General features: G+C 41.3%; 1 protein-coding gene across 1 annotated transcript; it reads left to right on the top strand.

The window, feature by feature from the left end:
* Window positions 1-4,992: 4,992 nt before the first annotated feature.
* LOC120484956 (nucleoside diphosphate kinase A) lies at window positions 4,993-8,499 on the top strand. Its single transcript, XM_039680417.2, has 5 exons — window positions 4,993-5,115; window positions 6,495-6,627; window positions 6,722-6,823; window positions 6,890-7,002; window positions 8,320-8,499. Exons 2-5 carry the CDS (start codon window positions 6,499-6,501, stop codon window positions 8,435-8,437), a joined length of 462 nt encoding a protein of 153 aa, XP_039536351.1. The 5' UTR covers window positions 4,993-5,115; window positions 6,495-6,498; the 3' UTR covers window positions 8,438-8,499.
* Window positions 8,500-13,053: the final 4,554 nt, after the last annotated feature.

Raw genomic sequence — 13,053 nt, 5'->3', positions numbered from 1 at the left:
ACACTGACCTCATAATCTTTCAAATATGATGGCTGCCTTAACTGCCGCCTGGGCCGAGTGGATGGAGCCCACACTGCTTCATCACTCTGTTGCATGCTCCCAGCACAGCTGCGATCCGGCTCGAAGGACCACAAAATGTAGCGAAGAACTACTTGAAGCTGCTAGGGCTAGTTAGATCGCAGTGAACCAGGTGTGTCGGCCAGAACACCACAGAGTGAAGGTTCAGTTTGAATAGATTTATTCTCACTGGTATGCAGGATTAGCATGAGAGGAGGAGACAGCCTTTACATAAACTTTAACAGCTATGGAACTTGAGATCGATAGTGCAGTAGATTGATGAGAGCTTTCGCCAGATGGTATGTAGTTCCTTATTTGTATTTAAGCATGAAGATGATTGCTGTTGCACAGGCAAGACTTGGAGGACAATGTCACGATGTGAGCAGGTTAAGTATACTTCATGGAGATCTTGAGTACAGACAGCAAGCCCTGCTTCAACTGACGTGGGTTTGGGTCATAAATGGGCTGAATCACCATTGGCTGGCATAAACATGTTTGGCATGCTCGTAATAAAGGATGTAGATGCTTTATACGATTGTGTGTGTGGTTTCTTCTTTATAGGACGCACACGAACACAAGGCATCCACTTGGAAGGCAATAATGATTCTGAAACCCGTCTTCAGCTGTTCGTGATTACCGTAAACCTGATCACTAGCAGCGGCTGATGCAATCTGTCATCGCACAATAAACGGAAGAGTGAGCAGCTCTTCCGGTAACTCCCTACAGAGTTCAAAATAAGAGTCCCAACTAAATAGTGCAACATCGTAATGTTATCACGATCATTAAAGGGCCTTTTGCACAATAGTGTGTTATGTGTATGCTAGGCCAAAGAGGTGTGTTTTCAGTTTGAAGAGTTTGTCTGCTTCCCGGACAATGTTAGGAAGATTGTTCCAGAGTTTTGGTGCTAAATAGGAAAAGGATCTACCTTGATAATCTAGGTATTATCAACTGGCTGGAGTTCAGAGATCAAAATAGACCTGAAGGACTATAATGTGTTAAGAGCTCGCTCAAGTACTGCGGAGCTAAACCATTTAGTGCTTTATAAGTAAAATCAGCAATATTTTAAAATGTATACGATGTTTAATAGGCAGCCAATGCAGGGTTGGCAGAACCAGGCTAATATGGTCATACTTCCTTGTTCTGGTAAGAACTCGAGCTGAAGTTTGTTTATTAAGCGTGCAGGGCAACCACCCAGTAGAGCATTACAATAATCTAGCCTTGATGTCATGAACTCATGACCCCTGATGCGATACTGAGACAGTTGCATAGTTATAACTTTGTCCCTGACATTATCAATCTTATAAGTGAAGAAATTCATGAACTCTTTACTGCTGTGTTGCTTGGACACTTCTGGGCTTGAAGCTTTCTATTTCGTTAGTTTAGCCACTGTTTTAAATAGCAGCCCATTCTCACCCCCAAGGCGTCACTTAACTGACGCCTTGGGAAGCATTTGGACATGCTTCAATATCTGACGCTTTAGGCGCCCTTTAGCGTCAGTAAGATGACGCCCTAGGATCGCGTGTACCCTACCCCCACCCCACACCTAAACCTAACCGCGTCCTCTAACTGACGCTTTCCTTTAGCGTCAGTTAGATGACGCCGTAGGATCGCGTCATGTAAGTGACGCTAAAGGGCGCCTAAAACGTCAAATATTGAAGCATGGTCAAAGGTGACGCCTTGGGGTGAGAATGCGTTGCAAATAGATACCTAGGATTAATTTTATTTTCTTCTAATAGGGTTGAAAAATAAGCAGATCTAGCAGTTTTTAAGGCCTCTCTGTATGCTCCATTTTTTTTGGCTGCTCTCTTAAAGGCTCATGTTGTTCAGCTTCATGTTGTTCAGTGTGTGTGTGTGTGTGTGTGTGTGCGTGTGTGTGTGTGTGCGTGTGTGTGTGTGTGTGTGTGTGTGTGTGTGTGTGTGTGTGTGTGTGTGTGTGTGTGTGTGTGTGTGTGTGTGTGTGTGTGTGTGTGTGTAAAAAAAGCATTAGCAATTACAGAAAACACACTTCAGCAAAACATGATCAGCTCAAAAGTGTCTGAATCATCTTTGGTCCCAGATGTTTATAAATGTTACTGGAGGTCACATGAAGAGTGAATGAAGAATATTTGGGTGTAATATGTAATATATCTCACTTACGTTAATGAACTACAGTGTCCTGCACACACCAGTGGAAATATCAAATGACATCTGGTGTGGGAATAATGTTTGGTGTGTGTGTGTGTGTGTGTGTGTCACTGCTGGTGTTGCAGGAGTGTGTGCTCTACAGAACCCTTGATCACTTGAATCTGCTGGAGTTTATTTATAGCTGGAGTATTACTTATTTTCCCAAACAAATTTGTTTGCGCCATTATATTTGTGTAGAGGTAAATTTGTGTTGTTTTAAATGTAAAAAATAATAAATAATATACTGTATCTTAGAGTTGTTTGTGGTGATAATATAAATGTGATATGCAGTGACGTCACACCCCGACCCTTGACCTTAACCCTAACCTTCAGGCTCTGGGTCAAGGGTTTAGGGTCAGGCTCCGGGTCAAGGGTTTAGGGTCAGACTATGGGTTGAGGTTCAGGCTCCGGGTTTAGGGTTAGACTCCGGGTCAAGGGTTTAGGGTCGGGCTCTGGGTCGAGGCTTCGGTCAAGGCTCAGGTCAAAGGTCAGGCTCCGGGTCGAGGGTTTAGGGTCGAGCTCCAGGTCAAGGGTTGGGCTCCGGGTCGAGGGCCGCACCAGAACCATAGGGCTTTGCCGAGGGCCGTGCGCAGGGTCAGGCTCCAGGTCGAGGGTTGGGCTCCAGGTTGAGGGTCGGGCCAGAACCGTAGGGCTCTGCTGAGGGCCGTGCTCAGGGTCGAGGTTCGGGTCCAGGGTCGGGTTCTGGATCGAGTGTCGGGTCAAGAGTCGAGCCAGAACCGCGGGGCTCTGCGAGGGCTGTGCGCAGGGACTGAGAGAAGCATGTCTATAAGCGGAGTGGAACGCAACCTTGGCGATGTAAGATATCTGTCCTCTCCAGTTTCACCAGCTGAGGGATATTCCTGCCAGCAGGATCTGTTCCTCTGGGTCTGCAAGTACAGCTGGAGCGACAGAGCGCACAAACAGACATAAAACTTGGTTAATTATTATCTTTGACTGAAGAATATTGCTATAAAGGGTTGAAGGCTTGTCAAGATTAGTTTATAGGGTTAGGGATATCACTTGACAAGGTCATTAGCAGAACAGGCCACATTACAGATACATTAATCATCACCTTGGGTTAATGCTATTGACTTTGAAGCTTCTTATACTGTATTTAAAATTAAATGGATTCAGAATATTATGATATCTAATAAAAGCTAATAAAAAAATGTTGCATTATATCCCAGAATTAGTTTTTAACCCCTTTAGGGTCACTGATGGCACCAGATTATTGTTGTTCAACATTCACCTCACATTCAAATATCTTGATCTGGACAAACTGAGCAGGACAGATTACAGACTCTGCGATACTTGACCCGGTTATGATCAAACTGGTTGCAGTGGCATTCATTTCTTGATTTATGTAATGTTTAGAGCGAGCTCTGTGTCTGTGCGTGGGTGTGTGTGAGTGTGTGTGTGTGTGTGTGAGTGTGAACGTGCGTGCATGCGTGTGTGTGTGTGTGTGTGTGTGTGTGTGTGCATTGAGTATATGAATATTCAGGATTTTCCTGTTCTTATATGAAATATCAGCACACACTAAAAAGAAACTTTTCCACACTGAAACAAGAAGCGAATCAGCGCACGATCACGGCGATGTATGGTTTGAGAGTGATGTTCCAGTGACGTCCGCTCTCACACACAGTCTGAAACACACACTTCTTAACACTTCTTTGCACTGTGACACTGTGACATTGAGCATTGTGATGATGGCATGCCTGTCGTTTTTTCCTATGAAATTTAAGAATAGCACTGGCCTCTGCTCAAGTAGACTGGCATCTGCACTGTGCTTCACAATCACAGCGTTAGGCTCTGCATTATAATTCAGGATAATCCATCTGCAACATTTCATAAAAGGACGGAAGTCTGGAACTGTAAACTCTCAAGTGTTGGTTCTGATGGACTTATGCAGAATGACTTATGATCAGCAAGCTTTTTATTTTGGGTTAGTCCTTCAAGATGGGGGGGGGGGGGTTAAGTTACTCCTCATATGCAACTTTATATTAATAAATCCCTGTCAAGCTTGTTTATAAGCTCTGCTGTACAAACACAGCTTATATGAAATAGTAAAGATTTTAAATATAGGAATAGAACACTGTTTTTTTAATACTGCATCTGATTCTGATCGAGTCCTTCTGTGCCGATACTGCAGATCTGAATATAATATTGACTTCAGATTAAAGTCAGATGGTTCAAGTAATGTTAATAAAAATCCAACAATAGTGTCCGCCGACAGATTTGCCGTTCTGGCATTCGGTGGGATTCTCATCTATAATATTCATGATATTACATATTCATAATATTTATCCAGTAAATCAGGTCATAAAAAGATCTAAGAAAGAGAATGATTTAAAATATGTGTTTTGTAATGTGAATCATGTATTTCTCATCTTTTTTGATTGTATTTGTACTCAATTTTCTAGTTCAGTGTTAAGGTATTTTGAAGGAGATTTTTGGAACTGACATTATTTTGAGGACAAAAATATGCTTTATGATGATTTTTTTCTCATTTGTTTATTATTTTAGAGAAATATCGCTTTAAATGCCTAGGATGAAAAAGTTTTGTACAATTAAAGTTTGAGCTTTGGTAGTAGCCTACCTTAGAGCTTTGGAGGATCACCAAGGCAAACACTACAGATTTACATTTTTTTTTTTTTGTTATTTTGCTGTTTATTTATTTTATATTTGTATTATTAGTAGTATTTATGATACTTTGTTGGTTTAAGGTATAAATATGTTGTGGTATGAATATAATGTTTCATCACTCGTCATCGGTCACGCGCCCACCACGCCCCCCGCCCCGCTTTATAAAACGGGCGCACGCGCACTACGTTCTCTGTCTCCGGTCGCTTTCCGTCCTCAGGATCAGCTTCACGATCGCCTCATCGAGTCCGTAAGGTGTGAGTTTTAATCCGTTTTCTCGTGTTAGATTTAACAAGTGCACTCATCTCCTCACTCTCTTATTTCCTTCGTTTGTGTCGTGATAGCGCTGTGGCTTTATTCGCTGGTTGTTGTCTGCACGGCATCTCACACACTCTCACACACACTCACACTTCAGGTCTAGACTATAGCGGTGCGACAGAATCATGTTCAATCTTGGAAATAGACTCGCTACATAAATCGCTGCATGGACATCTGTAACCTCTGTGACATGCGGCTGTCTGAAGCGCTACTGCGCATGCGGGTGTGTCTGAAACACTGAGTGCTAGTGCGCATGCGGGAGTCTGTCTGAAGCGCTACTGCGCATGCTGGTTAACATCTGGCGCGCGTCTCACATTTTTCTGGCTGGACTAAATTTGAATTTCTTGAATGTGAAGTTTGGCTTAATTCAAACAAAGATCGTGCTAGATTGTGAATGTAGTCAGCTATAGACGTAGGCCTACTTTTGACACGCGAGTGTATGTAAAGGTAACGCTTGAATTGAAACGATGAGTTTATACTTCTAGAGCGCGAGAGAGTGCCGACGTGATGACATCACTTTGTAGGACAACTCTGAAGCTAGCGGCGCATGGGTTACCTCGGTCGAAAAGCAATGCATTTTCCCCATAGACTTTTGGAAAATCGCTAAAAAATAAGATCGGTGTTTAACAAAGGGTTGTGACCCTTACACGTTTGTCTAGCAAGATAATCTTTACAAGTTAATCCAAAATTTATACATTTTGAAGCCTATATAAAGATTTTAAAAAACACACAATAACGTTGAAAAAAAACCATAAGCAGGTTATGACTGTGTTCTATGTCATATCAAAACGTGAACATATTTAGAGGCTTTGTTCACCACAGACCTTATTTCAGGTGATTTAGCAAAAACCCATTCAAAAATCCCATAGGCTTTAGAGCGAAGGAACCGTAGTGCTAAAATGCTAACTCACTTCTGCCTTTTGGCCTACAGAGTGATGTCGTAACTTCGGTACTTATGTGCGAGACTTGCTTTGACGGCAAGGAAATTACGTCTACACACTCGCACGCACCTGATGCAATAAATATACACTTTCACTGCAGATGTACAAGAGACACTGTAATGTGCATACACTCGCACTGCTACTGAGTATCACCATAATTATATATTCAATAATACTTTCAGAGCTGTTACAACACAATCCAATTGATATTAAAAACAATTATTTTAAATGAGAAATTATCATGAATGAAAGTTTGAAACTCACTGTTTGGTTTTCTGACTCAAGCTGTCCACTATCCCTCCAGCGGCACACGCGTTATCATCTCGTGAGTGTGTATGCTTCTCTCCTCAGACTCGTGTGTTCTTCTCTCCTCAGAGTCATGGCTGCTAAAACAGAGCGCACATTCATCGCCATTAAGCCTGATGGCGTGCAGCGAGGCCTGGTAGGAGAGATCATCAAGCGCTTTGAGCAGAGGGGCTTCCGGCTGGTGGCTGCCAAGTTCATGCAGGTGTGTGTGTGTGTGTATCAGCGCATGCTAACAATCTCTGCACACTCATGCTAACGGTCTCTGCACGCTCATGCTAATGTGTTTCTGCCCGCAGCCCACTGAGGCTCTGTGTAAGGAGCACTACATCGACCTGAAGGACATGCCCTTCTACGCTGGGCTGGTGAAGTACATGAGCAACGGGCCTGTGCTGGCCATGGTGAGCCATCGACGATCTGTAGCGGTATGCTAATGAAGCGTGCCATGCTAACGTGTGTGTCCGCAGGTGTGGGAGGGCCTGAGTGTGGTGAAGATCGGGCGCTTAATGCTCGGAGAGACCAACCCCATCGACTCCAAACCTGGCACCATCCGTGGCGACCTCTGCATCGAAGTGGGCAGGTGTGTCTGACCTCGAGGGTTTACCTCGCTAGTTCATTGCAAGTAACTAGTAAAGTAATGCATTACTTTTTCAATTTCAAACAAAATACCTAAGTTACTTCACATTTATTGACTGGCTCTCCTGTCAGAGAGCTGTCAGATGCTGAGAGAAGTGTCAACATGGTTATTTTAGTTCTAGACTAAACTTGTACATGCATTAAAGCTATGGTATACGATGTTAAATCGGTCGAGACGGTAGGGAAGTTTTAAAAAACTCATCCCGCCCCTCCACACAATTCCCCCCCCCTCCCCTTTGTGCTACCTGGTCCCTGACGTATGTCACGTTTGAGTTCACGTCAACGCAAGATTAGCAACACATGAAATGTTCTAAACTCCCCACCACCATTATAATACTGCTAGTATTGCTAAGGTTTTCAGTAATTGTTATTGCAGCACGCAGCGCATCTTGTTCAAATTCCGATCGGCTCGAACAGAAACCTCGAACAAGAAATATAATTACTTTGAACCGCGATCAGCGATGCTAAACGGCTAACATTCCAATGCCGACCGGCAGCATGAGCAAGTTGTCAAACTGATAAAAAGCCACGTAACACGTCACACCATAAAAGAATAAATAAATGTTTACCTGCTCGACAAAAAGTCATCCGTGTCAGCGTCGTTTTCAGTCCCAGATCTCCCTGAAGCTTTCTCCAACAGTCAATGAAGGACGCTATATTTATCCTACTTAGAGTCCGGCGTTCTTCACATTTCTTTTTAATCTCTGATCTTTCCTCCACAGACTTTCTCTTTCGTCCAAACTTTACAGTAGGGGCAAGCAGGGGCCGCTTGCTGTTGTCGTTTATATTTTTATCCATTGCTTTATCCATTGCTGATCTGACTCTACTAGCTAGCTACCATAGACAGTCTGTCAGCTGTTTGCTCACGCACGGAGGGGGGCGGGTGCGGTTGGGTTGGAGACGCGAGCGCCAGGCGGAGTTTCAAGTGGAGCTGGTGATTGGATGAGAGCAGTTGACCAATATAAGCTGTGCGGCCGCACAGCTTACATTGGTCAACTTTTCTGTGGCTGTCCAGCCAATAGAGTCAATGGATTTTTTTCGTTCTTTTTTCTATTCATATTGTTAGGATTGTACTAAATAACCATAACCAGCATCTAAACGAGGATATTAATAATGAACAATCTTTGAAATTGTATACCCTAGCTTTAACTGAGGAATGCAATTGGGTTATTTTTGGGGGGAGAAACCAGTCTTGTAATGATTACTATAAGTGTAACTCACTGTGTGTGTGTCTCTGTGTGTGTGTGTGTGTTTGTTTCAGGAACCTGATCCATGGCAGCGACTCCGTGGCAAGCGCCACTAAAGAGGTCGCCCTTTGGTTCAAGCCGGAGGAGCTGGTGAGCTACACGAGCTGCGCGCAGCCCTGGCTCTACGAGTAACATACCCGGCTGCTGGAGTGTGTTTTGCTGGAGAACTTGTTTAAATAAAAACTGGAATCTCACTTTCATAGTCTTCTCTTTATTCATTCACAATCATGTTCCAAACTAGCTTTGCTTTTAAATCCAGCCTGACATGATGTGGATCAGAAGAACAGTTTAGCTGTCGCATTTTATAAAACAAATTAAAATGCCAAGTTGGATTGTTGATTTTGGTTAGCTTTAATGTTTATAAGCTCAACCTGCCAACACATGCACGAAGGGGTTTATTCAAGCTTTCAGTCTCTGCACCAGTAAATCCATTCTGCAACACGGCTGGTGTTTCTGTACCTGAGATTAAAGCCAACATTCAAAATCTGTGCTGTTTTAGTCAAAGATCAAGAACTGGCTTTTGTTGAAGCTAAATAAAAATCTTAGACTTATTTAGGGAATTTAGCTTTAGCTTTTTTATTTTAGTGATTAGTCACTTTAGTATTGTCTCGCTGGTGCATGTTTGAGCCGACGCTAAGAGTTCGCATATTCACTTTTCTTGAAAATATTTAGCTATTAGATCTATTTAAATGCTTCAGTTTGTTTTCATATTATAATAATATAATATGTCCACAAATTGAAGCATTTAAACTGATATATTATATCACTTCAAATACTTAGATTCGTTTTTTTATATTATATTAGGCCTCTTTTGTATTACATTATGAGCCTAAATAAAGAATCTAACAAAGGTATTGTTTAGGTTATATTAGGCCTATATTTTATTATATTTTAAGGCTAAATAAAGAACCTCACAAGGGTTGTTTAGGGCCTCATTGCCATTAAAAAGTTTGAAACCCCTTGCTAAAGAAAATATTGGAAATTCATAAGCAACAAACAATCATTTAACTTTGATGGTTTAATGCTTCCTGTACACAATTCATTGACTGTACAAAAACACTTTATGGTTTTCCCAAACCATCTCAGTGTAACAGCTTACTTTTCTTTCTTACTATATTCTTTTATTGTAAAGAATTGAACTGTCCTGCAAAAGATTTTGTAAATTTATTTTTTCATAGTATTTATTGGTAAAGACTGTACAGTTAACAGCACTGGAAAAAAATATCAGAGAACCTAAAATGTGCTTGTTTTTCACAAATATGATTTACAGTTTTTCTCAATTGCTAAAACACAATTTCTGAAACATTGCTCCATTTTATGAAAACATTAAACACAAAACCTTATCTTCAGCACTATTTACAAAGCCTCTGACTCTTCTTGCAAAATGAAACTTTTGCCTCAAAACAGTTTTACCTGTGTTCAAAATCAAACACTGCTGTCAAAACATAAACAAAGTGATCAAAATGCTATACACTATCAATCAGTCAGTAAACAATATACCAAACAATTTAAAACACATTGTTCAAAACATATAGCTCTCAGGGAGAACTATGTCAAAACAAATGAATTTCATATAAAAAAAAAACATTTTTTCATTGTACGGTCTACAGCAGTGCACTGTCCTACAGTATATGATATATACGAAAAAAGGGACACAAATGAAAGGAGCAAACATTTGATCAATGTGCTTCTTGTCTTTGGCCTGGGTCATGCCAGAGGACTTCGTCGACTTCACAAGCAATATTGTCCCTCTTTCTTGCCCCCCCCCTCCTCCTCTTCTTCCTCTTCCTCCTCCTCTTTCTTGCCCTCCTCTTCCTCCTCTTCCTCTTTCTTGCCCTCCTCCTCTTCGTCGCCCACCTCGCATACGTCCTCGTCCTCTCACATTGTTTTTTCTATCCATTCTGAGACTTTCTCCTTTCCACCTTCAACAACCTCTCAGTTCAGTTTGCTCTCTGAACTGGCTAATATTGGTTGTGTCACATCATTTGAAACAGGTTGAATCAGTTTTGAGTGGTTGTGTTCAATCAAATTATATGTGTTTTCTATTTGTATTTGATTTTTGCCACTTGTGTTTACCAGTGTGGATGACATGTGCATTAGAGTGCAGAATGTGTTTTGAGAATGAGAATGAGTTCAGAGTTTTGCTGAAAAGTCTAAGTGAGATCTGCAAATTGTGTTTTACCATGAGAAATTGTTTACGGTATTGACAACAGACTTCACAATTAGCTAAATGAGTTCAGGCAACTGAGAACTTTTTTTCAGCCAATGGATTTTAGTGTTTTAGCAATTGAGAAAAACTGTAAGACCAATACGTTACATTAAGGGTCAAATAAAATATAAATGGCACATTCAAGTTAAAAGTTACAAATGAATGTTGAAACCATTGTGTTTCTAAATATGATGTACAGGTCAGGTATAAAGAATATTTTTGCTCAGGTGGTGAAAAAATAGAAAACAATTAGAGGGAACATTGAACTGTGTTCACGATCATAGGCCCTGTCCCAAATGGCACACTTCATATGAATTTTCAGTGTTGTGTACTTATGTAATGCGTCCGTTAAATCCATGACTGTCTGTAGGGTGTCTCATTTTTCATTTTAGGTTTCAGAAGGTTGCACACGCATACATTTTGGTTGATATGTGCCCTCGATGCGCACTTTTGCAGAGCCCACACTGTTGCAAGCTCTACGGCACACTTCTTTTCGACAGTCAAAGCAGTGTTACGTTTGTGCACAATAACCCTAAAGGCACCAGGGTGGCGGTGCCAGCGGCTATATATATATATATATATATATAAATATAGCTGCGAGCAGCAATGAAGGGCCAAAGGCGGCAGTACCGCCACCCCGGTGCCTTTAGGTAACTAAAGGCGCCGGGGTTGTGGTGCCACCGGCTTGGGCCCGCAATCGCTGCTCGCAGCTATATTTCTTATTATTATTTTTCTACCTTTTGGGCACTTTTGGGGCCCTTAACGTGCTCGAAAACTCTTGAAACTTTGCACACGGGTCAGAACCCGCGGCCATCAGAGCCGGGCTGAAGCTGGTACCCGGGCGTGGCAGGGGGGCTCATCAGCGCCCCCTGGAACGGGGTCCAAACACTTGGTTCATAACTCAAACACGCTTGCATGTAATAATATGAAATATTTAATATTTAATATTTAAAATAATCGGTACACATGTTGATCTCATCATTTCATATATACCTCACACTCTTACTTTTTACCTCAGCCCAACAGGAAGTCGGCTATTGAGGATTGTTTGTAAAACACACGCAATGGAATTTGAAATACTCCTCCTAGAGCTTTGATCCAAATTCGACAAAACTCGGTCAGTGTGAAGTCAAGACATTGAGGATGAAAGTTTGCGAGGGGATTTTTGATATCTCGAACGGTTTGGCCGTGGCGAGGAAACGAAATTATGGCGAGAAACGTGAAACAGGAAGTGTGTCATAACTTCAGCATACATTAACTGATCTTGATGAAACTTCAGCAGTGTGTTCGCTGTAAGAGGACGATCACATGGATGTGACTATTGTGAGTCAAAGTTATAGCGCCACCAACTGGCAGCAGGAAGTGTGTCACTTTCAAAATGCTTTGAAATCACCCTCTTAATTTAACCCGATTTGCTGCAGTCTTCATCTGTATAATGTAAACATACGGCAGATGTAGACCTGTGAATGGATTCTTGATATCTTTGAAACTGTTGCCGTGGCAACACATCAAACTTTACCATTCTTTTAAGATGCTTTTGAGACTCTTAGCTTGCTTCAAATTGCATGAAACTCGACAGACACATCACATTTATTAGCCAGTAGACATGTGCAAAGTTTCAGAAACGGGTGTGGTGAGGGCTCAGTAGCACCACCTTTTGACAAAAGTGGGGTTGTTAGTTTTATCTAGAGTTACAAAAATTGGTATATATATTGTACTCCTCAAGCCGGACAACTTTCTAATTTACACTTATTAGCTGACCCACAGAAAGTCAGATATTTTTGTTTGAATGTGGTCATTCTCTATCTGAGCCTACGTGTCTCTGTCTCTCTGTTTCTTTGCCTGTGTGTGTGTGTGTGTGTGTGCCTGTCTGTGTGTGTGTGCAGGGGAGGGGGCTTAACCATTTCACTGCTGTGTGTCTGGCCTGCAGAAAAAGAAGATACATTTCTTAAGCCTGGTATGTTTTAAATAAGTTTTTATTTTAATTTTTTATAAGTAAAGGCATAATATAACCGGTTTAATTGTAGTGCATTGACAATAGTTTTATATAATTAGTTTATTAATTAAATTAACTTGGTCCATAAACTTGATCTGAAAATTTGGTCCAGAAATCAAACACACTTGCATGTAATAACATGAAACTCGGTACACTTATAGATCACATCAGGCCAAACAACTTTCTTGCTCTAAGTTTTACGACAGTTCAAATGAAAGTCAGGAATTATGGGTTGTTTGAATAAATGTCCTAGGAGAAATACATCAAATTACAACGCATGTGTTTACCAATCACCACCAAACTCAATGTGCATGAAGTCAAGATATTGAGGATGCTCAATTTCGGACGGATTTTTGATATCTTGAACGGTTTGGCCGTGGTGAGGAAATAAATTTTATGACAAAAAAAGGACACATAAAGTGTGTTATAACTTTGCTCGTTTTACCTACAGTTATAAAATGTGCCACGTATATTGTTCTTGTCAAGCCGATCAACTTTCTTATTAACAGTAAGAAGCTCAGACCAAAAGAAAGTCAGATATTG

Source organism: Pimephales promelas, chromosome 18 (assembly GCF_988280905.1).
Source record: "Pimephales promelas chromosome 18, fPimPro1.hap1.1, whole genome shotgun sequence".
NCBI lineage: Eukaryota > Metazoa > Chordata > Actinopteri > Cypriniformes > Leuciscidae > Pimephales > Pimephales promelas.
The sequence above is the reverse complement of the archived record's forward strand: the minus strand, read 5'-3'. Positions and strand labels throughout refer to the sequence as shown.